Genomic DNA, 27798 nt, shown 5'->3' with positions numbered 1-27798 from the left:
AACGTCTTACTTTGCTGATGATCTCCTCAGAGGAAAAACGCAGGGCAGCCAAAGGTTACAGCAGGGTTATCGAATTACCAGAACCATTTAAAAGATTTTAATAATGCAATACCCGCTTTCGCCAGAAACTTAGAGCCATCAATTTCAAGGTGGCTGATCTTTGTTTGACTTCAGCTACACCTTGCAGGAAGAAGTCGCTCGACCACGTTCAAATTCAGCCTGATGATGTAATATGAGATAGTTGGAAAAGAGTAAATTTTGCATGGTAAAGCAGCAGAACAGCTAGAAGAGGTGTAAAACGTGTAAAGACCCATACGAATAAGTACGACAAGAACATTAAGTGAAGTGCATCTATATATAAATATATATCTATATCTATATCTATATATATATATATATATATATATATATATATATAGATGTGTGTATGTGTTATGTGTTAGAGAGAATTTTGGAAGGTGTGAAAAAATACAACAAGGAGAAGTAAGTCTAGTAAAGTAAATAAAACATGGAGCAACCCACTCTGCATGAATACCTTCTGCAAGAATCTGTGGGGCTTTTATTTTTGTTTTAGTCCTCTTAATCTTTTTTCCTTTCCCTCAGACCCATGCACACACACCCCCTTCCACACATTTATCCTCCACAGCTTGCCTCTACTACAATGCAGTATCCTGAGGCTCATATTGATATTCTTGTCACGCAGTAGTAAAAATGTAAAGAGGTTTCTGCATCTACAAAAGAAAGCACGAATGAAAGAACATCGCAATTATTGTGAGACACTTAGTTTAATGGAATTGAAAAAGGCCAGGTAAGGTCAGCAGGACCAGGTAAAGGTTTGAATAAACATCCAGTCCTGTCCTTTGCTGTACATAAGACCTGCAATCCTAGATGAATCTGTGTCACAAACCTGCTGAAAATTACTGCGAAGGACAGCAGGTTTGATTACACCGAAGCATTTCACGAGACAGAACAGTAAAAAACAAAGCTAAATCAATTGCGGTAGATGTACCTTGACCCCGTTGGAGGTTCATCTGTGAAGATCTGCCAAACAGTCCAATAATGTGTTGCTGAATCTTCTCCTAGTTTGGCAGCGGTACCACTGACAGCTGCGAGGTTAAGGGTCAGTACCTTTCACCACATGGGTTAGCAGTGAGAGAGGAGAGGAGCGCTGATCGATTGTTCTTTGGGAGATTTATTGCTCCAGCCTTTATTAGACTGGTGATCCGTCTGCCTCATTTAAAGGCGAGGCATACATGCCAGCACCCTTCCTCAAACAGGATACTGAACTGTACCTCTGGAGATAAAGGGGGAAAGACAGAGGTGACACGAGTGAATAAGAGGGATGATGAGTGTGGAAAAATGGGGTGAAAGAAACCAGGGAAGGAAACATATTCTCCATGTGTGTAAGGATTTGTCGTCGATTACATTCTTGAAGAGGAGGAGGAGTCTGGAGTTTAGGGGGAGAAAATGAACGGATTGTTTGAAAAGAAAGGATGAGATGTATCAAGGAAAGCATGGAGAAGAAGATGAAAGAGATGCCTAAAGCTAGACACAAAGAAACAATCAATGGATTACTTTCACATGTGGGCAATTGTTTTTTTGCGCACTGTTTTGCATTTACGCAACTGTGTGAATGTGTGTAGACATTCCATACAGTATTATATTGCATTCATGCACAAAGGTAATAACAGCAAGCCAGATTTTCCCCAAGTTTACTGCATGCACAGCTGCAATGTGCACAAGAGGCTGATTTAAAACTGGTGTAGAGTCAATAAAGGCTGCAACCTTGCAGGAAGGTCAGAGCTTGGTGGAGGCTCTACACAGTCTCCCCCTGAACTCTCCCTGTTCCTGTTCGGAGGGATAAATAGCCCCATTACTCCAGCAGGCCCTCACCATCTATCCCAGTGTGTCACATCCATTGTCTCTACAAAACTCCTGTCACTCCGCTGTGAAAACTCTCCATCTCGTAACAGTCCCCATAACCACATTATAAGAATTATTTTCTGTTTGTAATTGTTATCACAATAAAATGTAGTGTTTTTCCACAGTTTATTGCAAAACTGGTCTGTAAAATCCCTTGGCCTGCCGGAGGAAGTTGTTTACAGCATGGTGATATCAGCTACATTTTATAAGAAACCAGCTGCAATTCTTCCAACGATGGCTGAAATGGATGCTTAGATACTGTGTACCAGTAAGACCCCTAATTTTGTGGAGCCTATCCCAGCTGACATTGGGCGAGAGGCGGGGTTCACCCTGGACGGGTCGCCAGTCCGTCACAGGGCCATCAGGAGCAATTAGGGGCCCAGTATCTTGCCCAAGGATACTTGGACATGGTTGCCAAGGGAAGTGAGGAACCAATCACATGTTCCACTCTCATTTCCTTTAAGAGCCAAGTGTCTGCACCTTGGTGTACTGGTACTTAAAATGCCATCTGGTGAGTTTAAGAAATGAATGGCTTCCTGCTGAGGAAACAACTTGTTTCTTGTTTGTCTGAGGCTTGGTGTTTAACTCTTTGTGCCCCAGAGAGTTTTATCTGTCCTGCCAAGATCATAACTTTTTATGATGCTTGTTAAATCTCCCACAATATTTACTGGGCCTGTGAAAAGGTTACAACCTCTGGAATTAAAAAGTAAATCACTAAAAGAAAATAGGAATAAAATAAGAATACTTAAAGCAATCACCACTCAACATTTCCGCCCTTGGTGTCCGGATGGAAATGTGCACAGTGGCTCTCGGAATGACGAACGTTGGTCAAGGATGGAAAAGACTGTGGTCCCTCAAGATAAGACCCAGCTTTGAGACCACATGCATGCACAGATGGGTTATTTGGAGTTAAACATCATAGACGCTGTGCAAGAAAGTAACAGCTGTTGGTCAGAAACAAGCAATGGCACCTGCACTTTGCTGTGCACCATTTTGTGCTGGACATCGTATTTTCTTCCCAACATCTTGTAACAGGAGAAGCAAAACACAGTGTAGAATTACCAAAAAAATAGTTTTGTTTCTGTAATAATAGCAATTAAACAAACCCGTAAGGTTACATAATAAAGAAGAGTAAATAACACACATTTATTTCACTATGGATTTCATTTTTACGTTACCAGTGCATATTAAATATCATTTGCCTAAATAATGTAAGTGTTGCACTTTTGACTTTTTTGAGTAAATAACAAATACAATACAAACATTTTTCTATTTTTATAGAAAAAGATATCCTCTGCTTATGTTTCCGCAGTTTCTTAGTAGCACTTTTTAAATCCTCATTGAGTTCTGTAGAATTACATACATACATTATACCCATTATAATCCAGACAGCCTCACAGAGTTGTACTACCACAGCAGTTAGTTAACACTGTGTTGAAATCCTCTCAATGGAACTTGGAATAATTGTATTTCACCAAGTTTTCTTCCTTGGAGAGGTACAACACCGTGCTCTATACACTCAAAATAAATGTTTATCTGAGGTCAGTGATAAGTGTCTCTCAATGCGGCCGTGTAGGAGTTGCACTTTAGCAAGTCTTTTGTGCTCAGAAAGCAAACTTACATTCACAACTTTAAAATGAGAATTTACCCTTCAGAATTATGATTTGTCTCTACAATATAAAAACCTTATTCATTACCTTTCTAAATGCTCATTCTGGCAAATCGCATCATCGTATGCATATTGATGTACTCAGAATGCAAACGCATGCATAATGCAGACAGATACTAATGGATATTTAAAGCTGTGTCAAACATGCATGAGCATGTTTGGCATGTGACCATAAGTGTGTGTTTTACTGCATGTCTAGAGCCAAAGCAGAAATCTCTACTCGGAACTCTTATAAAAAAATATGCCAACTTCTGCAATATTTGACATTTCAGCCTGTTGTTTTTGTTGTTGTGCATTTAATATGTTAATTGAGCCAGCACAAGTTACAGATTGCAAGTCAAAAGATGCCAGGGGAACTGATTAAGATAAGTGTAGAAACCAGCTGTCAGGAAATACAGGAATATATGATATGATGCCATATCCCGAATGACAAAGAGAAATATAAACTACAATCCCTTGCTATCTATTATTTAGAGCACACGTAAGTGTTTTCATTTAAAGCTCCTCCAGTACTGCATTCATATCCAATCAATTATTCAAGAGTGTGATTCCTCCTCAGTGAGTCTGACACACTGATGTTTGCTGTCCAGGGAGCCAGCCAGTCAGCCAGCCAGCTGAGGCCGTGCCAATCAGGCCTGATACTGACACAATGTTGCCTCAGCCTCCAGCTCTGCCGCGGCTTCCTTCAGGAGGGTACGCTCTCTCTGATTGGTGCGGCTGTACCCTGGCAGACACTCCATCTGCACTAGATTGCACTGCTGGAGTAGACATAGCTGCAATTTGCAGCAATTCAGTAGCAATTTCGATATGTATGAGGACCAGAGCAATCCGTAGCCCTCTCCAAGAGGTCCGAGTGCTTTATTTGATGCCTCTCATCACCAGCCTATATTCCTCTACCTCTCATCTTGTGCTGGCATGAAAGTCTGCTTTTGTTCAGAGAATGTACAAAAGTGGTATGTGAAAATAAAAGAATGTTGAACAAGCACATACAGGGTGAGTGGAATCTTGATCAGGGAATGCCTGAACAGATCTGTTAATGGCTATGATGGTGAAGTCTTCACCCTTCCCTGCTTTTTATGCCTGGATCTGGTGACATCCATGGGCCAAGGGCATTCTGTTTTCACGTTGTCTGTCCACTTGTTCCATTTTCATTGACTCCATAATTGAGGGACATCTTGAGGGAGTTTCGTCCAACTTGGCACAAACATCCACTGGGACTGAAAAATGAACTGAGAGGACTTTGGTTCACAAAGGTCAAAGCCTGACATGAATGGGATATCTTAAAAGTGTCTTGAGGGAATTTCTTCACATTTGTCACAAATGCCCACTGGGACTTGAGGATGACCTGAAATTGTTTTGGCAGGTCAAAGGTCAAGGTCAAACAGGCATATGGAGGCATATGATGTGGTATTTTGAAAAGCTACATGAATCTCTTCTTAATTTGTTTAATAAAATAATCCATTTCCATAATTCCTGTGTGTTTCCCAGGGAGTACATCACATTTCTGTCCTGGTTCCTTCACATAATAGTGCCACATTCATGCCTGGCCAGACAGTGGACATTGGATGTGGGCACAACACTAAAACTTGGCTTGTATAAGTGTCCTCAAGGTTGAAGGTCAAACAAATGAACTTGTAGATTTTTCTCATTTCTTAATCTAGTTTGTCATCACTTTCATTTGAGTTCTTCTCCTCCATGCTATTTACTTTGGCCACTAGACCCTATTTGATCATCTTATTTAGGGCAGTCTAGCAGATTAGCATATGCAGAACACAAAAAAATCCATCTCTCCTACCACTGCCTTGCCTCCTCTGTGCTAAAATAAGCATGCATTACTGCAGGATCAGTGTCCCTGTGTTGAGACTAAGATTCTGGCCTGGATTTTGAAATGGTGACTGTCTAACACCCCGTCTAACACCCCATTTACACTGTAAGGGTGACTACCTCATTTGGAAACTCTTCTTATAGATGTGTTTGCACAATTCATCTCTAGGGCCCAGTCTTGGCAACCATGTACTTGCTAATTTGAATCCTCCATTTTTGAGGAAATGTTAATCCTTTTTGGCTTGTGTACCCACTGCACTGATGCAAGCCATAACTTTATACTACAGTCTGGTGCTAATTTAGCTTCATTGTGTTCCATCAGTTTGTGTTTTCTAGGAAATTTAGTGCAGAAATATTTTCTGTGACTATGTGAAGGAGGATGTCTTAAAAAACATTCACATAAAATGTGACGCTTAATTATTGCTGAACTTTTAGCAACCTCATAACAAGCAAACATCACTGGAGGGTCTAAAGATTTGGGGTCCTAGTGGATTCTCTCTCTCTCTCTCTCTCTCTCTCTCTCTCTCTCTCTCTCTCTCTCTCTCTCTCCCCCCCCCCCCCCCCCCCGGGCATCTCATTACATTGACCCCTGCAATTTTGAAAGGGGCTTAGAAAACCCATTGCACTGCCCTTAACAAGCTTTAATGGTGTCATTCCTCGTGCCTGTTATCAAAGTCCTCATGACATTTCAGCGTTCATGCTCATCAAGCCTTGGTCTATGTGGAGTCTCCTCCCAGTTTTCCCACTTCGCTGTCTCATCTGCCAATCCTATACATTCTCTGAGCTTAGTTGTGTCTGCTGCATGCTACTCTTAAATTGTTTCATTTTGGGGAGAAAATGGGCTTAACCCAACTGGGAAATTTAATGTATAGGTTCAGAAGTGTCCTCTATGTTCATGGTATCTTGTATTCAGTGCTGTCTGGATTATTTCTTGCTCCACTGCAGCAAGTCCTAGTTCTGCATGTTAATATGTCCATCTAATACAGTGTGGATCCAGCTGGATTCACAATCCCTTCTATTCCTGTTGAGGTTCATAATCGTCATATGGATCCTAATGTGATTTTTGAAGTGCTTTTTAATTCATATCCTGCAATTTTGCTGCTCAATGTCAATGTCAATATAATTTTTGTATTTGAGTGTATCAGAATCAGTCATGCATCAAATATGCATGGGGTCAAGGCTTTTGAGGGGGCAGGACTCAAATGCAGATGAAAAAGCCAGACGGTGTGAATTGCTAAGACTTTTTTAATAATCAAAATAAGCTGAGATGAAACTTCTACAAGCTAACATCTGGGTAGGCAGGCACAAAGAAAAAAACAGGTTAACGAAACAGAACAAGCCGACAATGACTGAAACAGAAAAGCAAAGAACAAGCAACAGATGTACATACAAAAAAGGAGGGGGAAAGAAAAACACAGGAAGTACAGTAAACTAGACACAAGAGGGAGTGAATTTCAAAACAGAACAGGAACTGAAAAAAAGGTCTGATTGCAAACCACATATAGTCTACGTGACAAAAAAAAATCAAGGAACAAGGCCAAGATCAAAACTAGAGTCCAGCATAATACAAGAGAGTTTAAGAGTCCAAATCTCAGTGTCCACAACTAAAACTCAAATCTGTCCTGATGGCTCCGAACCTTTTTTTAAATTGTGTTGTCTGGAGTTTCCACACTCTTCGCTAGAACTGAAGAAGCCTCTCGGATGAGAGGTGAAACGTCTTCAAGATAAACTTACGTCCAGTTGACCAGATTTTACTTCCCTTCGATCTGTTTGGGAACATACTCCGTTTAAGGAATCATGGATCAACTAAGACATGAACTAACATTGGTTTGTTACTTTAAAAGAAAATGTCCGTTCGTCTCACCTGAGCATCTCCGCGCCACTGGGATTTAGCTCTTTCTCATACCTTTTTTTGTAGCTGTAATGTTTCAGTCGGGAGTCCATGGAAATCTAATTTATAAGCTCCAGATAAACACTTAACATCATAATATCAACTTGATGCTTCATCATGTCTCCCCCACTGTTGTGGGAATAGCTTATTAGCGAGATTTCAGAAGCGTTTCAGAAGTCTGCAACTGCAAATGAGGCAACACCTCTGTTTAAGTCCTCAGTGGCCCAGGCTGTTAAAGATGGTTAAACACAGTTAATGTTCATATTTTCCATCCAGTATGAATGTATGGAGATGACTTTTTAAACTGCAATAGCTAATCATTCTCCTTACGTAATTCTATTTATGTTCCTGCTTCTGAAGCAATTATTATTTATCAGTGCTCTTATTTAAACCATACAGATGCAACATTTTAACACTTAAAATCACATTAACTATGTTAACATGGACAGCAGCAATCACGCTAAAGACCTTATAATAAAGAATGTTTTGATTTCGATGTTTAAATTCATTTCATATTGATACATAGTCTAACTAAGGACTGAGGACAAATTGCCACATTATGCCTCCATGCTCTATTTTGGTTTTTCCCTCTTTAACCTGAAACTGTGTCTGTCACACTGCTACCGTGGGATATTTTAAGCATTTTCTTGTTGATAATGCAAAAGTGCTATGTTTCGGGCCAAGTTTGCACAACTCACTGGAAGCTTGAGGTGCAGTATTAGATTGAACTCTTGTACGTGTTGCAATTGCTGCAAAATATCCAGTAGGACTTCACAGTGTGATTAAGGTGTTTACATGTCCCCGACACAGGTCAATAACGCAATTGAGATCAGAGTAATCCACTGCCCTTATTTCTTTATGACCTTACTCAAGTTAATTGTGAGGGGCAGCTGTCACTCTGTGAGGTGATGACCCCTGAGGAGAGGCAGGTGCATCAGCCGGATTCCCAGATCAGGTCCAGGTGTGGGAAGGTTATATAAAGCTTGGAAGCCACCGCTCTGCACTGACTCATTGTCTCTTTGCCAGAAAACACCTTTGTCCCAGTTCTTGTTGCTCCCAGACAATTTACTCCTCAAATGACCTCTGTCCTCATTTCCATGTGCTGTCTGGTCACTTAGTTCTCTTTTTTTTTTTTTTCTTTACCTGCTTGCCAGCTAGCCATTTTTTTTGTTTTTTTTGTTCGGTTTATCTTTCCCTTGTTATCTGCGGCACAGCAGTGGTGGCTGAGTTTCACTTCCTTAATAACTATAAGTTACTTCCCACTGAGGAAGTCAATCTACCCCCATGGTCATTAGAAAGTTTAAACAGCAGTGTCTTATTGTCTTAAAATTCCTTAATTGTTCTTTAGGAACTTCATTTGGCAGCCGACAAGCAACACAAATACGTACAGTCCAAGCTAGCTTGATAAATATGTGTTGCCGTTCCACATACTGTAACACACACGCATACTTCCAGCGCATGCAGTTCAAAGACAATTGTAATGAAAATGCGGACTTACAGAAAAAAAGGCAGGGGCTGTCCGTCAGGCAACGCAACCATTAGTCTGTCTATAATTTCGTATATTATTCTGCATTTATTTAACATTTCATTTAAACTGAGGACTGCAGGATGCTCCAAAATACCACAAGCTCTAAATCGCACATGCTCAGGTCAGGTCCACTTTAAAATTTAATGGGAAAACCTTTGTGGCTCTGGACTTGTCTTACTTTATATGTGCTATTAAGTGTTAAATTGATATCTTGACAAATGTACTGGAGTACTAGGATTAGCTCATTATGTAGCCTCTTGCTACTGCTTGAACCGTTGTGTTTGTGAGGAGCTTTATGCCCTATCTGTTGCCAGTTGTTTCCATCAAGCTGGGGCTCTTCACCACATTTTGTTTTACCTGAGAGCTCCTCTAAATATTAATGTGGCTCTCTCCCTGAATTACAGCCTGACAGGCTTGCCAACTCTCACAGCAAGCTGCCTCTCTCTTTTTCTCCCCCCGCTCCTCCCATCTCCCTATCTCTATCTCCCTTCACCAAACTTGGCTCAGTCTTTTCCACCCCGAAGGTTAAACTCTGACGATATCAGATGTGATGGGTTGTTGGCGCTCATTCTTCTCTCTCATGATTTTATGACTCTAATCCTGCCACTTGAGCAAAATCCCCTCCTTTATGTTGCCTGGTGGATGGCATTTGGAAGCATTTAGTTTCACAAAGGCGTGGTGTTGAAAGCAAACCTGAAATCTAATGCCGACATTCTCAGCCAACATTTGGGTGACTTCAGAGATTAAGATTCGCCGTTTCACTCGAGTCTTACTTGCCCCTGTTATTAGTAACAAATGAATGGGGTTAGAGTTGGATAAACAAGCTTGCTGGCTAGGCTGTAGACAGGTCTTTAGTGACAGTTTTGTGAATTTGTATTTGTGTAAATTGCTGCTTTTGACCAGCAACTGGACAATAACATCCTAAAAAACACATACTGCCATTCAAATACTCACAAAACATTAAAAAAAATGAGTTCCACATCCAAATTGCTCACAGAAATCAAAGTTAAAACATTTCAAGAGAGTCCCCGACAACACAATTGCAAGGCTCTCTTTTCTAAACCACTCTGAGGACGATCATTTATAGTGAGAAATAACTGAAAAATGTGGAGAAAATGGGAAGTTCCAATCGATCTTTTTTTTTTTTTAATCCATGATATTGTTCGTTCATGCCATTCAACTCATGTTTTACTCTTTCTACCCAAACATTTATCAACACAAACTGAATATGCAATAATATTACCATCAGTAATCACCGTCATAGTCAGAGCAGACATTTGGACTTCCTTCTCTGTGCTAAATTATGTCTGCATGAATTATTCTTAGAGCAAAGGCAATGTTTTATGCATAACATATCATAATAGAACCTCAATACATGAGGTGATTGCACGTGCATACGCTGATACACTGAAAAGATGAGAGGGAACTATAGAGCGAGAGCCGTGATGAAGTGAAATAATTATTACATTTTTGGTTAAAATATAGAGATCTCTATGTATATTAAAATATTACTAATGTGTTGTGATGGATTCTTGATTTCTCTGGCTCTGCTTCGTGAAAGTGCATGAAATTAGTTTTAATCACATCTCTTCGCTGCTATGCATCATTGTGGCCCGCCAATTAGCATTGCATTATACCAACCCCTGCCTGTCCCCATCTATTAAAATAATAGACCTTCTGATTAATAATTATCGTGTTTTGAAAAATGCAAAGAGCGTCGATGAGTCTCGACAGAGATGCATGGAAGAAGCACCAAATTAAAGCCACCAGCAACAGCTCAGTCATACAAACATGGACTAAATGGTACAAGCTACATTCTAAGCAACACGAGCGGACTTGTTTCCTCCTCCTGTATTTCACTGAGCTCGCACTGGCGGCGTCGACAAGAGACAAAGCGACCAGCGCTCATTCATTTCAAATGAGTGTTGGGAGACGTGGTGAGGCAGAGACAGCTGGCGTCGAGATTTCAGCAACTTGCCAACAGGAGAAAGTCGAGCAGAGTTGAACTTTAAATGAGTAGAGACTGTGTAGTCACGAGAGTCTCATCACAGTTTCACCATGAATGCATTAGTAAAGATAATAGAAAATCATTACCACATGTAAAGAGCCTAAATTAGGAGTACAACAACAGCTTTTTTCCAGTACCCACCCACAAAGTAACTGATGGTTAATCTAAGGGATCGAAGTCCGCGGTGACCAGCAACAGTGTTTAAGATGAGAACTTTAAAAAAGATGGCGGAGAGGAAGTAGAGGATATTTATGTATTCAATCCTGTTATTCAGTACTAACATTTAGTTTTACACACATGTATATGTGTGTATATATGTATATGTGTGTATATGTATATATGTATGTATATATGTATGTGTATATGTATATATATATGTGTGTATATATATATATGTATGTGTATATGTATATATATATATGTGTGTATATATATATGTATGTGTATATATATGTATGTGTATATATATATGTGTATAGATATATGTGTATATATATGTATGTGTATATATATATGTATGTGTATATATATGTATATGTATATATATATGTATGTGTATATATATGTATGAGTATATATATGTATGTGTATATGTATGTATGTATATATGTATGTGTATATGTATGTATGTATATATATGTATGTGTATATGTATGTGTGTATATATATGTATGTATATATATGTGTATGTATATATATATATATATGTGTATGTATATATATACATATGTGTATGTATATATATACATATATGTATGTATATATGTATGTATATATACATATATGTATGTATATATGTATATATATGTATATATATGTGTGTGTGTGTGTGTTTATATGTATGTATGTATGTATGGGTATATGTAATTTAAATTTCCCATATTTCAACATTTCCAGTGAGATCTGGACTGTTTGTCTGTTCAATACTTCTGAAAAGCTGAATAGTGTTGTTCTATTCGGAGGGCCTCTGCCTGTCCCAGCTTGAGCTGCAACAATTATCTATCATTTTCATTTTTTGATTAATTATTTCCTTAGTGAATTGTTTAATCCATTAAAAAAAAAATCAAAAACCTGAATAAAATTGCAAAAAATCACAACTACTCAAAGCCCAAAGTGGACACTTACCGGATCTACGTTCATTTTTTGTTCAGGCGCTGGAAGAATTTTAAGTGTCTTTATCTTTCCACAACTTTTATTCTGAACAGTCAACCAAAGCCCATTTTTCACAATATGGGTTCGGTAAAGCAGCGTGGTGTATTAACGTTGATTTAATAATAACTTCATCTCTGTGGATATCTGTCACTTCCATTTAATAGCTTTACTTTTCTACCACAAAAACAGCTTTGCCTTCAATTGCTGCCTGTCTGTGTGATGTGACACTGTTCACTTTAATATGACCTCACCATGAAATAATAATGAGCAGAAGCCCAGGCTTGGAGATTGATTTAGATATGTCATTCTACTCACATGATTGGAGTGTTAAAATTATGGCGGTCCGGTGGGATGGAGAGTGAGCATTCCACATTATTCAAACAATCCCTCTTCCACACTTTGATTTACATGCCATTCATCAGCTTCTAGGTGCACATTAACACCTCCAGTTACTGAACTACATCCATATATGAAACAACTCTAACACAAAGCAGCTGGATTTAATTTGAGAAAATTGGACGTCTGAAATATGCAGCTTGGTGTGCTTTTACAATATGTATTAATAATATATTGCAAAAATTATGTATCTTCAAAGATGAAGCAAGTGGCTCCTGGGAGATGTAATGAGGGTGCTGTGGGCAAAGTGAACAAACATTCCCATTATAATTATTCCCAAGTTAGACTCAGCCTGGGGAACAGCACAGTGTGTTTGCTGCAGAGCAAATAATGTTCACTCACCTAAAGAAAACTATGCTCTTTCTCTTGAAATGCTCTTGAATATCACAGAATCCCACTCTTATGCAGTTCAGAGTGAAACTCAGAGTACTGGTACGTGCAGGAGTGCAACCAAGCTAACAAATAATATGGCTCCCACACTCTCTTGGTTCCTCAACGAGCGAGCAGGAATCAGGAAAGTGTCAGTTGTCTTAACAGCCAGTGTTTCATTTAGTTTCAAACAAAAACAAAAGTAAAAAAGTAAACTCATCGTACGTGTTCCAGCTTCTACTGTATAATCTTTTGAATTGTAAGCCAGGATGAACGAGCTCACAGCCCCGCAGCTCCTCGGGACTCTTCCGCCTATTGAAAATTGTCAGTCAGGTAGAAGTTTTTTTTGGTTGTGTTTGTGTTGTTTTTGTTTTTTTTACAGCACACATCTGTGCCATCCCTTGGGCTGACACATGTACTGGTCATGATGTAGAGAGGAGTAATGTGGTGGACAGCGCCACCTCTAACCGCCGCCGTACCAGCTTCCTCCCACAGACCAAAAGCATGTATATTGGGTGCCTACCAGCATTAGGATAGGCTCCACCCCTGTGACCTCGAACAGGTTAGGGTGTTGTAGACGAAGGCTGCGTGAACAAAGAGGAGGAAACAAGAGGCATGTGCTGAACCTACCAGGCGCCGGGCATCTCCTTGGTATTTTCAGACGCTGTCTTTGCCTCCGTTTTGAGAAAGGAAAAAAAAAAAAAAAAAAAAAAAAAAGCACAAACACAGAGGAATCAACTTGTGTGAGAGCCTGAAGACATCTGAACAAAATTGCTGACATCAGAAATTCAGCTGAACATTTAGTGGGTACGAATTGAAACACTGAGCTATTCATGTTGCTCATGTTCCTGAGGTGGACTGAGAGCTTTTATTCCTCCAAATAATGGAGCACTGAGATTGATTTCCTTACACTCTAACCTCATTCTCTAAACACCGCCTCCAAACCACAAAGGCAATTGACCATTATACTACTTTTCCCACAAAAAAATGCAAAACACTAAACACATTTGTCTGTGTGTGTGTGTGTGTGTGTGTGCAATTCCCATTTAAGTGTGTTGTGCCAGTCAAAGCAGTTTTTTTTCTCAGTATGTATGCTTGCATTGACGCTTTCAAGTGTTTGCTTCATGCAAAGGTGCTATTATCTGTAAATGAACAGTGTTTTTTACAAAACAAGTGATTGGAGGGGACATCTTTCACAAAATAAAGAACAGAATCATGCTGTCAATTATATCCCACAGCTAATACTCACTAGCTAATATAAATGCTGAATGCTCCCGGAAATGGAGCAAGAAGCAGGTGTGAATCGGGGCCATGCGAGGTCTTTTGTGGTGGTTTTACGGGAGGGAGAGTTACCTTGCGAGGCAGCTGCTTTCTGACAGGTCAGGTGGGGAGATGAGGAAAGAGGCAGAAGAAAGGAAGCGTGAGGATTTCAAATCAGATCTAGGCCGCTATCACAGACCATGTATAGTGAGACATGGCTGAGGCAGGTATAGTGTTGCATCTTGTATCAGGGCGGAGGTGGAAGGTGCGCAGTCATCAGCCCCATAACAAGTCAACTTCAGTGGTTGCAATGAATGTTTCTTATTTTTTGTACCCGGGAAATCTCTTTCATCAACAGCAACTCACAATCTGTCCAATTTTGATGCATATACAAATACTAAATGAATTTTGAGTATGAGAGTTTAGACCATGATCAGAGGGAGTTCTCCATTTGTTGACATTGTAGAGACTGAGCTGCTTTGTCTCTTGCTGCATGTGGTCAGGCGGTTCTTGGTATTCATATGTAGTCTGAACCTGGATTGAGATGTTGGAGACATTTGTAGTTGTTTAGGTCTTTCTTGCCTAAACCCGATTGTTCACCTACCCAAGGATTCTCCAGGGTCCGTTTCCGTCATGTTCCCGCTGCGATGCTGAGTACGTTTGTCCGCCACACAGCTACCTCCTCCAGCTGCTCGTTCTCCATGCTGACCCTGTGCGGTCTGACGTGGTTCTGTTACGCCAGTCAGCTAATGTAGCATCTCCAGCTGCACGATGATGTTTTGTTCCAAGCCAAGGTCTGCTGGATTCAACAGATTTTGATAGTAGCCCGGAATAATTCTTCTTCCAGTATCATACAACTGTTTCATGAGAGTACGATGATGTGTTTAAGCGTCATGTTGTACTTTTCATGGGTGGTATACTGAGAACTTCTTTCGGAGTTTCAGGAAAATGTGATTAGGAAACTGTAAAATATGCGTATCCCCCTTGTAGTCAAACACGACAAATAAAAGTCCATTGGCAGGGTTAAAAAAAATGAAATCTTCCTCTTTTCAAAGGCGTAGTGAATGTCTTGAATTGGAATTTGCAAGAGGAAACTTGAAAACAGGCACAGATGTGTCAGACGAGTGACAGTTAATCTTAAAATTCTTTTGTGTTTTGTCCCACCAAATGTCACAGTTGGCTCTGGGGGAACAGCAAGCCAGAGTTCAGCACACACCTGTCTCTGTTTTTCTCCCTGCACTGCTATCTTTTGATGTCAATGGGAGAGCCGACGATAGCAATCCTTTTCTATTCCCTGACAGCGAGCGTCTCAGCATGTTCACAGACCTCTTCAACTCCTCTGCCCCAATGGCAAAGGGCACAGGAACCGTCCTTGTGGCTGTGGAAATAGTCCATCGCCTTCTAACTCCTCCCCGCACACAATCTCTCTGTGGAGTAAAACAGCTTGACAGGAAGATTAAGCAAGAGGAAAGGAGGGGGGGGGGGACCAAAGACAAAATGAAGGAGGGGTTGAGTTATGGTGAGAAGGGGTGTGGAAGAGGAAAATGGAAGAGTGCTGCTTCTTTTCTCTTTTTCAGCCGAAACAGTCTCGGGAGCTGCCCCCCAGCAACAGAGGGAGAAAAGCATGATGAATAATTAACTCCAAAAAATGTCACAAGCGACAGAGAAAAGTGTAATCATTTCTCTGTTGGGTTTAGAGATCGCTTTTTTTTTTTTTTTCTTTTCCTTCAAGCCCTGTAGTGCAGCGCTCCGTTGCAACTGTGAGCACAGGACTGCAACCTGTCCCCTAAAAGCCTCCAGTACATCACCAATACATACTTTTCAAATAAAAGCAAATAAATCATTAATATTTTTCCCCCTTCCAGCAGCATCACTGAGACTTCTCACATAAGTCTTCTACATATTTAATCGAGTCATTCATGTCAGTCTCGTTAGTTGTAAAAATCAAATCTAAGGAGCAGTAAATGCTTGTAGTAATGTCAGGTAAAGCTCCACCTTTTGTTTGCTTTTATTTCCGGAGACCACACCATTACCCTCTCAACAGATAAAAATGACAAATTACTGTTTTCATATTCTAAAAAAGCTAAATTAGTCCCATTTCCTATAAACCTCTGTGCTGTGAAAATGAGTTATGGATTACCATGACCCAGTTTAATGAGGTAATTGCAGATATATATCATTTTTCATAGATGTATAACCAAAGAGGAACAATAGTTTGCTCCCAGGTGTATCGGTGCATTCTAAATTTAATATCAGCCTGTTTTTCACGGGTAGCAGCGAGGACGTGCTTTGTGGGTTTTTTGCCTTCTGAACTGCCATCATTTATAATGGTGGACATGATGAAGATAATGTTTAGCTTTCAGCAAGTGTCCTATTTTTAACACCATGGAGGGTTCTTGATTTAGGCGCACTGCTGCGCGGTGAGCAGACGTTGTAATGGAGACCGTAACAACGTGGATGATTTAGTGACAAAGAATGCTTAAAGATTTTTGTCCCATCGATGTGCTTGTTTAATCAGGGTGCACTCTAAATGAGACTCTGCAAACTCATCGATTGTTTCAAATCAGAAGCTGATTTTCTACGTATTATTTATCTTCTTTAAAGATGATAGTGAGTAATTCTGCATGTGTCTCTCTAACTTGTGTCATACAGAGATTTATCGGTAGAAGGAGAGAAACTGCATGGCTTTCATCTGCATACGATGTGCAGATTTTTTGGTATTCAGTATGAATGGAAACCCAGCTGCTGTATCATCATGGAAATTATAAGTCAAGGGGGGGGGGGGAATAGCATTTTCTTCAGTTACCGAAATCAAGTAGTACTCCTGCTGCAGGTTTGCTGCTTGTGTTTCAGTTTTTGAGAATTAAATTGTCTCCAAATACAAGTATCATTTTAACCACAATACCCCTCAAGATCCCAACATCTGCAAAAATACACGTGAGTGGATAAATGGACTTAGTTTGTTTTTTTACATACATCCTTTTATTGTGCATAGAAATTGTGATGCTAAACCAGTGTGCGACTGTGTGACAAGTTGCATGCTTTGGAAATGTGGAATGTGTGTAAACGGAAGTTCAGTTTAAGTGTAAAATGCTCTTGAATGTTGTCCAGGGATATTAAGCACAATTCAGTGGAAACGGACTGTACAGTCTTTGAGAGTCCTGTTTTGTTTTCCGGTTGCCAAACGGAGAACTTAATCTTTAGGGACACTGGCTCCTTCGCCCATTTCAGCTGATTTGCTTGATTCTGTGTTCATGCGTGACAAAAAGGTGTCGGTTTTGTGTTAATATACTATAATTATCCCGAGAACTTGATAAAATGTGAATAAATCACACTTTCTAACAGTTTTTTTTCAAGAATGTATTTGCTTTCATTTTCTCTTCACTTAACAAATCACAATATAAATCTGTTAAGGTGAACAGTTTTCTTTTTTAATGAGCAAAACAGTGTGTATTGGGAATGTACAAATAGACTTGGGCTCTAGTGGCTGCTTGAAACAAATATTTGTTGCATGGCCATTTATAGCTTTCCTAGTGTTGCTGGTGGTTTTAGGGTTGGCAGTGTCTGCGGGTCTGTCAGTCTGTTCCTCAAAAATGGATTTTCTGGGTTCCATTTCATCATCTCGCTGGTGCTTTAAGCAGCATGCCTCCACCAACACAGGCCCTCGCTTTCTGTTTTATTGCACGGTTGTTTTCAGTCTAGTTTAGGCCCCTTTCCACACTGCTCTTTTATTTTTTTTCAACACTTTCAGGTCAAATAGTTTTAGTGTTCTCTTCAGAAATTCAGACTTTGTAATTAAAGTGTTGCATAAATAGTAACTGCTGCAGACTTTAAAAGAAGGTGGACAGTGCTCGTAAGCAAGCAGCAGTAAGATTCCAAACTGATCCGAATAAAGGGCTTCGTAAATCCTTATTGCCCGTCTGAAGTGCACAAGAGGACAGATTTTTTTTTTTCTTCTGTTTTGGCTCCCTTAAAGAGCAAATTACTGCGAAGAGAGCGGCATCTCTCCCCAGTGGAGCAATCAGTATGTTAATACTGCAGCAAAACACCTCAAAATCCTCTCTTGTATCAGAACCCATTTTAAATCAAATAACAATAGCATTTAATTAACAGGGAGTTACACCTGAGCATTTAGATTTTAACCAGAGATGTCTCTGTTTTTAGTTCACTTGTCTTCATCTTTAATTATTCTGAATTAAAGTCTAGCTGAGGTTCTCTGGGGCTTTAATTAGAGACTGAATTAAAGTTATGTAAATACAGTTGGAAGCTGCTGAGCCTTTAAATAGAATTGTGTTGCTTTTTTTTTTAAAAGAGAAAACATGCTAAGTCTTTCTTTTGAAGTTTGTCAAATCACTCCAGGGTTCTTATCGCTGAGGTGTCGATTGATACTTCTTCTCCAAGGGCTATGACACAAAAAAACGGTCATGCGAATGAGACGTTTCTGCATGTCTGGTCGTATATCCTCGAGTATTTCTGTTCTTACGTATGAATCAAGTAGAGAGCGACATGCATGACAATACCTGCATGTGAATGTATTAATGACTGACTTTCCACCTCCGATTTTCTGATCCGCTGTGAAAATAAAAAGAAGGGGTTCAACCTCCCATTGGGCTAGATTAAATCCAAACTAAGTGCCTGAGCCCAGACTGTGAGCTTCTGTCTCTGAATAATAATGGGTTCTTTCAGTTGTGTTTGTCATCAAATTAGCCCTCTACTTCAGACGAGGCGCTCTCAGAGTACAATTCTCGACAGCGACGGAATTCAAATTAGGCGAAGTCGGTGTGAGGTTTGTAAGCTTTAAAGAGGAAGAAGGAGCTTCATTTCTGAAGGTGATGATTGCTGCAGGAGGTAAAATGACAGTGTTCAGCCTCATAAAAACCTCGTCCTTCCTGCCGTGCGCAGCTGCTTTCATGCTGAATCTGTCAGATTACAGGAGAAGACAGTAAAACAAATAAAGCAGCATTTGCAGCCTACAGCCTCCTCTACGCATGTTCTAAATCCAACCCTCATTCCAAGCCTTTGAAGCGTCTCCATCAGTGCACTATCACAACATATATTTTGTTCTCTTCTCCCAAATAAACACCAGTTGTAACCGTTTCTTTTTAAGAGTCTTGAGGCTGAGTTGACTTCTGTTTGTCTTCCTGCCTTGAATGCTGTGTTCAGGCGACCCAGGTTGAGTTCCTCCTTCCCCTCTCCGACTTGACACACTATTCCTCTACAGCTTTGATCAACCCAGGAGAGATAAATTCACCCTGGAATGTGCTATCACTCCAACACAGCAGGGTGAAAACAAGGAGCAGGAGGCGGCAAGGAAGAGAGGATGGAAAGCTTTTCTCCTTCTGGCACTTTCTGCCTCTCGAAAGGATTAAGCAACAATTAAAAAATCGGCTGAGGGTGTTGAATGAAGAGATGGCATTCTCGAATGTGAACTAGTGGAGACAGGTGGATATGACCTGCCAGTGTTTCTCAGTTATGAGATGATCTTCAGAGGGAATTTTAAGAAGTGACTCCAACTAGAAACACATTGTTAATGTGGAAATGGGGAAACTGCATCATGCGAATTTTGACTAACAGGGTGTCACCGATGCTAGTGACTTTGAGATGTATAAATATGTAAACCTTTCCTTGTTGTGGTTGATGATGTCAGATGATGCTAACCTATCATAGATATTTTAAGATCCTTTTTTTAATTCTCTGCTCGGTGATATCACAAAGAGGATGCGTTACATGACAAAGTGAGGTACCGTGATGGATTCTCAAAGTAAAAAGAATGAAACAAAGATTGGAGACAGCGAACGAAAAAACAGAATGGATAATAAAAAAACGGGTTCGTGTTAATGTTCATATATCTTTCATACTCCTGCATCATTTGCATCAGCTTCAAATCAGCCTGGACCAAATATATGTTCACAATGACATGAGCTTCCAGCTCTTGTCTTGTGGAAACCCCTCATATGCAGCTGTGGACTGTAAGACCCAAACTGCGTTACATCTTACTTCCAGTAAATGTTTGAGAGGTGAAAGTGGTATCGGTGCAGGAATAACAGTCGTTGCATCGTTTACTCAGAACAACTCTCATGCTTTGTAATGGATGGTGTATGAAAGTGTGTGTCTCTTTCCCTGCAGGTCTGAAGCAGATCCATGCCCTGTCCATCCAGGGTAACTATGAGCTACGCATCGACTTGGAAGACTTTGAGAATAGCACCGCATATGCCCAGTATGGTACCTTTGGAGTGGGTCTCTTCTCAGTGGACCCTGATGATGATGGATATCCTCTGACTGTGGGGGACTACTCTGGCAATGCAGGTATGGATACTCAGGGATTGAGTAGATGATGCTTAGCATGGGTTTTTTTTGTTGTTGTTTTGTTTTTGTTTTTCCACCCTTCTTTCTTTCTCCAGCTGATAAGCAAAACACCAGGAACCATGAATACAATAACACATGCAGAGCAAAATGCTAGTGCCTGTGTCTCAGATACCTGTCACCTTGATTAAATTACTGGCAATTAATTGCATTGCTTGACCTGCAGCATAAACAAAAACCTGCCGTTGAAATGAAGAAGCAATTTAAAGAACCTTTGGGGAGTGCTGCTCTGAGAGAAAATTGGGGCGTATATGAGAGATGGAGCAGCGAAAGGGAAAAAGGAGGGTAGGGGTGGAAGAAACTAGGATGAAGAAATGAAGGGGGCATTAAAGGAGACGTTAGAGGAGCAGAGAGGAAAAGGCAAATGATAGAGGCAGGGGAGTTGTATGGTTTATTTTATTTTTTTTAAAGGAAACCAGAAAAATGCTTTTTTATGAGCTTTGCTAAAATGTCTTGTAATGCTCCTGGCCTGTCCACAGCATGGCCTGACCTTGAACTGATCTGCCTGTTAGATATTTCAGTCGAATTAAGGGGACTCAAACTCTGTTGGGATGCTAATGTTCTCACGTCTGCTTCCTTCTAGGCAGTGCGACTGTCATTATTAGTTGTAGTTCTTTGCGCTATGGTGGCAGCTTTCCAATCAGGTGACAGGTGCTGATTTGGGCTGGGAGCAGCTGGATGTTAATAGGCATCAGAGGAAGCTGCCGGCCCCCATCCACCAAGGTGACATCCAGTGCCTTGCAAATGAGCCTTTAAGTTCCTCTGCTTATTTTGTTTTGCTTGTGTGCTTTTCCTACTTCATCCTCTGGACATCATCCCTTGGTGGAAACCACTGAGTTGTGCCCCCATCCACCCATCCCTAATCACACACTATGGATATCAGACATGCCTGGCCAAATATTTTCCCACTGCCTGGTTACCATGGTAATGCCAAATGGAGAGCAGTGCAGGACAGGTTAAGAGTAAGGAGCTGGGTGGCCACATCCTGAGCAATTAAGGGCTGTTTGATGCTCTCATGAGCTATTAGCCATCACCTGATGGAGTGGTGAGTGGTCTTTCATTCGACTCTCAGCGTTATCCTTCTCTCTACTTCTGGTCACAGTGTGAAGCCAGCACCAGAAAGAAAGGACAGAGTCAGGGGGAGGTACGGCGAGTCAATTGAACATTATGTGCTTTTTGCTGAAAACTTCACTGAATGCAACAATCCTCACTGATGCTGCGCAAGAGTGGAAGCATACAAAGGAAACTTGCACCAAATCACAACCACAGATTTTTTTTGTTGTGTTTTTCCTCATCACATGAAATGGCCATTATATTCAGGAGCATATATTTAAGTTGTGACTCAACCTGTAAGTAATTTGCGAGAACCTGAGAGCACAAATAAGGTGACACATGTTTCTTACGCTAAAACTTTAGAATTATTGGGAAATTAGAGAGCGACCTCTATGAAACTGCCACCACACACTCAGCGCTGCAGTGACTTTCCCCATTTCATCTCTCACTCACAGTCTCAGTGAGATCAGCCACTATTCACCGTCGCGGTGCAGCAACAACCTCCACTTGCGCGGCTATCACGCACAGTCACAGTTAAATTTGGGTAAATGCTCGTTGCTGATATAACGTGACCTCAGTCTAATTTACTGATTTTAATGTGAATTTGATAATTTGGTGATATTTGTTCTGTTTCCCATCTTTTACATTAATTGTTCCAAAAACACTTCCAGTACAAATTACACCCACATTTGATCTGCTGTATGAATCCAGAAACAGACCAGGATGAGTTTGCTGGTATAAAGAAGTCAATGATGCCTCCACACACTGAGCTAAACAGATTTTTAAGAGGTTCAGCTGCATTTCTAACCACGACTCAGTTTATCAGTAATGGTAGTGGATATGCGCTTTCTTGCCTCCTGGTCTGTTGAGTTTGACCCTCCGAAAAATGACGTCCAAAATCTCGTATTCATAAATGTTTTGTTTTGTCGGTTCATGTTACTTGAAATCGTTGCACTTAGTTGCAATAACACACGGCCCAGACTTCAGCCTGTGACGGGAACTTGCAAACAGACCTGTGTGAGAGAATTTGTCTGCGTACCAGCAGGTGGCAGTATGTATGCTCAGTGCTCTGGAGGTGGAACACATTGGACTTCAGATTTGAACAGTGTTCGCCTACCTCCGAATGTAAATGCTTAGTGAGTAACTAAATTGGCAGTTATTACATAGTTATGAACAATGCATCAGCTAAAATTCGTGTTTCTGTTGGATGATCAGATTTGACGGAGCTGAAATCAATGATTTTTGCTTGATAAATTAGCTCTGGAGTTTTTACTTTTTACATTCTAAATTACCGCAGACGTGCAGCAAAGACTATTTGGTTTGCTGTCCAAGAAAAATGTGAATCATAACTTCCCCTGCTAACCAACTAATGTCAGTAATAAACATTACATCATGTCTCCCATGATGGAAAATGTATATGATGATGTTGTAGATCTCAGAGTTGATGGTTAAGGACTGCAGTTCAGGATGCTCCTGACAATTCTCTACACTTTCAATAGAAAATAAGAGGAATGCTTCTACAAAATGACACTGATACGATAAGCAGGAATGAAACCAACGCATCAGATTAAATCGATTAGTATGTCTTTCCTCGCCTTTCTCCATTGCCTGAAAGACATCCCGGAAAAATCAGTGAGGGTGTTAGAGCAAGATAAAAAGGTCATAACAAAACCCTGCTACAAAGCCATCAGACCTCCTCCTTTAGATAATGAGAGCGATACAGGAGGACTGGGGATGGGCCTATTTGTTATTCTTTAATCTCCCCGTGTTTAAAGACATACTTAATTGAAAGGTCACGTCATTTTGAATTTAATCATGTGGACATTTCTAATTAGTGATTTCTGGTAGGAGATGCAAGATTATGATGGTGATAGACAGAGACGCGAGAAATACTGCTTTAAAACATGATTCCCAAATCATGCACAATTACATGTTGTACACCAAAGTATGTAGTATCCTGTTGAGATCCTCCATCTAAAATAAGCCAGTGTTTCATCTTTTCCCCTCTGCACGCTGAAAGGGTGTGCGCCTAATTTTCCTCTGACTGGCTCGTACCTGGTGCCTTCAGGCGTGTTAAGTGAAACGGGTCGGAGCCAGAGTAGGGCCACATCCCAGTCTTCCTAGAATGCACACCCACTAGGCCTATGACCATTTCCTCCTGGGAGGGAAAAGAAAAGGCCAGTTAGCACCTTATATTCTACCTGACTTGCCCAAACAGGGATACGTGTTTCAAGCATGCTTGAAATTATTGGTGATTGCAACACAACACAACAAAATCCTAATTGTTGAAACCATCTGGTCCTTGGTTTCCAGAATGATGTCTGACAGAGCTAGCATTAATGCTAACTTTGCTAGCCTAGCCTCTGGTGGTACTAGCACCATCTGTGAAGGTAAAAAAAACCCCAACAATTTCTGATGTTGTTCTATCTTGTTCCACCCTAGGGGACTCTCTGCTCAAGCACAACGGGATGAAGTTCACAACCAAAGACAGAGATAACGACCACTCGGAGAACAACTGCGCTTCCTTCTACCACGGTGCCTGGTGGTACCGCAACTGCCACACGTCCAACCTTAATGGCCAGTACCTGCGCGGTCAGCACACCTCCTATGCTGATGGCATCGAGTGGTCCTCGTGGACTGGCTGGCAGTACTCCCTTAAATTCTCCGAGATGAAAATACGGCCTACCCGCGATTCCGAGAACAAATGAGAAAGACAAGGAAAAGAAGAAAATGTTTGGACCGTTACAAATATCTGACAGCTTGACAAACTTGTCTTGATATTGTTTATTCATTAGCTTTTTGTTTGCCTCCTGATGTTTTTCTCCCTTTTACTCCTTTTCCTCCATCTCTCAGCTGACTGCCCTGCTCTTTCCCCCTTTATCCTCTTCTTGATGAAATACAGTGACGCTCTTATTTTTGATGATTCCAGTCACAAAAGCAGCATACCAGAACCCTGCACCCACAGCCCACTGCACTAGCTTTACCCAGCCAGGCACAGTGGCCAAACAGTCCTCACCAGAATCCTCCTGACAAGTGACCTGTGCTGACTTGGCACTTCAGTCTCATCACCACCCATTGCTGTACAGTGAATGGTTAATTTGAAGTCCTCCACGAAATATAACGAGGAGATATAAATACTCCTTTTTCCCTCTTTGGAAAGGAAGTTTCACCAGTGAGAGCGTTGAGGAACACTGTCATATCCTCTGACTGAGACCCAGCAGGGTCGTACTCGGGGCGTCTGCTGGACAAAGGATACAATTTGACATAAGTTAAATTAGTTGAAGGAAAGGGGGACAATCAAAGGTTCATAGTGGAAGTGAAGAAGAGGAAATTCGAAAAAGGAGGAAAAAGAAATGAGAAAAGAAAGAGACAACGGAGAATCTCATTCATCTGACTTGGGCCATTAGGGAGCATATTGGCCACTTTGTCTGATCTGCCTGCCAGCTGAGTACTCGCCAACTGATGCAGCACTCACAGATGGTAACCCAGCACTTTGTGTGTATGTGCATATGTGTGTGTGTGTGTGTGTGTATGGCACTTTGTGTGTATGTGCATATGTGTGTGTGTCTTCTACATGAAGAAAGACGGACAAACAGATCTCCTTAACTCTATCAGTTTTCTGTCTTGAGTTCATTCGAGTGTCTAGATCACTACAATGTTTTGCAGACAGACTAAACATGATGCATGGCTGGCGTATCTTCACTTCTTGTAGTTTAATATACAATTACAAACCCTGTAATGTATGTACATGTTCTTGGAAGGTTTGAAGGAGCCTTGTGGGATTCAAAGACTGTGTCATAATTACCTCGTTGATCTTTCACCTACAACCCTCCTACCGGTGTTTCCTCCGTTTGTTTTTCCTTTCCAGGTGATTTAATATGGGATTTATGTGCGTTTGTATGTGTGACACAGTTTCTCTTGTCATGCAAACAAGAAAGTTTCTCTCAAAAACTGTCTTCTGAGTAGAAATTCTGCAATGTGTTACGGAAAAGAAAAAAAAATGCCAAAAGCAAAAAAAAGTCTATATATATATATATTGACAGAAAAACAAAGCTATGGAGAAAAAAACACAAAGGTGGAACATTGTGCAATTCAGTCTTTTATTTCTGTCAGTGAATCAAGTTTTTTTCAGTTTCATCATGTTTCTTTGGATGTACTAAAAGCTTTAAAAATACCTGTAGATTTTATTGTACAGTGTGTATGACTTTTAGAGCATGTAAAGCTGTTTTCTTACTATGCTAAACACAGAAGTCAAAGCACATGGACAAAAACACAAAGAAGTGAAGTATTTGTTGAACATTCTCTCTCCCTCTACCTGAACAACAGTGCCCATCTCTGCTCTGAAGGTCAACGAAGAGGAGGAATGCGATTATCTCTCAAGCACACAATCATGCTAATTCGGAGCACAAAAATAAATCATGTTACAGAGGCACAATATGAGAGGTTTTGAAACTGCGGGCACTGAAGCTGCCTGGTTGGACATATGTGATCTCTCCTGGATTTGGAAATCCCTGGTGCAGGAGACAGTTTTGAATGTGCACTGAAGGATGTCGCCCCGGCTAACAGTGCGTTGACGTGTAGCACCGGGCAAAGATGCACTGAATACCTCTGGATCTGCTGTGATTTGTACTGTCCTCATCAGTACTTGGGAGGTTGTCTGGTTGCGGGGTTCCTGCAGCTCGTTGTCGTACCTTGGTGCCACCTCTCTTCAACATCAAAGCACAGACACATATTACAATTACCTGCTGGTGTTACTATGGCACAAAGATTGAAGATACAGCAAATTTAAAATGAATTGTACAAAGTTGTGAAGACAAAGGAATCGGACTGCGTGTTGGAATGTATGCAAATATGTGTTTATGTTTTTGTGCTAGATGGAGGGTGTGCGTATGCACATGTGTGTGTCTACAGTGTCTCTGTGTGTACACATATATGCACATGCTCTGGTTTGTACATCCCCATGTGCATGAGAAAGAGAAGAGAACAGGAGGCTCGGTGCGTCTCTCTGTGGAATTTTGAAGTAACGTAATGCTTATGTACAACTTGCCTCCCCTGCTATTTGTGTTGATAACAGAAAGATTAACATAATTATAAAGAACTTTTACTTATTGTGATCGTGAACCCATTAGAGTGGACATCACCTTCTGGTACTGTGTTGAACTGCGCTTGCACCCTAAAACCCTGCTCCCAAAATCTTTACTCACCTCAACACAACATTGTGATCACTGTATGTGTTAATGCTATGTTGCCCCTTGTTCTATAAATGTAAAGCCAACTATGATTTGCTCTTTCTGTGCTTTGGTTGAGTGAAAGCCTTTAGACTCACTCGCTCTACTGCTGCTTGCCAACTCACAACAGAAGAGATGATAAAAGACAGAAATCAGAGGTTCTAATCATTCCCAGTTACACCACTCATTACAGTGCATCAGCAACCTCCTGGTCAATTCCCCAGCTCCCCAAAGCTTCTATCTTTCTTACTGTGTACCTCCTTAATTGCCTTAGCCTCAGCTACCAACCTCTCTCCATAGCGTCTAAATTCTCTGACCCTTCCTATTTCTTCAGCTCCAAATTCTCTGCCTCTTTATTGCTCTGCTTTCTGCCTATGCTCCAGAACCCCCCCCCCCCCCCCCCGCTCTCCTGTCCTTCGCCCTCGGTCCTCCCAGCGCAGACATTTGTTTCCTTTTTCTTTTGTTTTTGGTGAAGTACTACAGATTGTTTTTGCTGAATCTTGATACTGTGTTTTAATGTTCTTGTCAGCATTTAATAAACATTCACATTTTCTAAATGGGGACTGCCTTTATGTGTGCTTTTTCTCTCTGTCAGTGCATCCATGCATTTGGAAGAAAGTGAAAATGGCAATTTAATCAGGCTTTTTACTACTTAAACCCAAAATACAACTGACAATACAACAAGGAGCAGAGTGTGAAAACTGTGACGATAAGCAACACCTCACCCAAAAGAATATTTTACCTCTCACGTTACTCACAAATCGGTGTCTAGACAGGTTTCCCTCCGGCACTTCACTTCAGAGTGCAGAACGATCCAGACACATATGGTTTAGCTTGAAGCTAATGGTGACAGGTGGCTAACAACAAAACTGCCAAGAAAACATCCATATGCGCCACTGCAAAGGAGCACCTGACTGAAAGGGATATAGTTTGTTTCTTTTAACTTAAATCAAGATGTTTCTGGATTAACAAGCACAGGACAGAAAAAAAGAAGACAAAGCTTTACTCTCAGTAATGCAGTTGAGTTTGTAAACTTTTAAATTGGAAACTTTTGTTGTTGCTAGCCATCCCTTGCAATTAGCTTTATGCTAAATATACTTGGCTGTCTCTTATTTGCATTCTGGATCCACAAAA

At 40.7% G+C, this 27798-nt stretch overlaps 1 protein-coding gene across 2 annotated transcripts in view; it reads left to right on the top strand.

The window, feature by feature from the left end:
• The window catches only part of fibcd1b (fibrinogen C domain containing 1b), a 128057-nt gene extending 100837 nt beyond the window's left edge, over positions 1-27220 (top strand). For both annotated transcript variants that reach the window (XM_086187198.1, XM_086187197.1), the window contains 2 exons: positions 20147-20326; positions 23879-27220. In XM_086187198.1, the coding sequence (XP_086043324.1) occupies positions 20147-20326; positions 23879-24144 (446 nt within the window). In that variant the 3' untranslated portion in view covers positions 24145-27220. The remainder of the gene's footprint in view (positions 1-20146; positions 20327-23878) is intronic.
• The last annotated feature ends 578 nt before the right edge of the window (positions 27221-27798 follow it).

Source organism: Aulostomus chinensis, chromosome 19 (assembly GCF_037954235.1).
Source record: "Aulostomus chinensis isolate RoL2024-O1b breed Wild chromosome 19, RoL_Achi_v1.0, whole genome shotgun sequence".
Classification (NCBI taxonomy): Eukaryota; Metazoa; Chordata; class Actinopteri; order Syngnathiformes; family Aulostomidae; genus Aulostomus; species Aulostomus chinensis.
The sequence above is the reverse complement of the archived record's forward strand: the minus strand, read 5'-3'. Positions and strand labels throughout refer to the sequence as shown.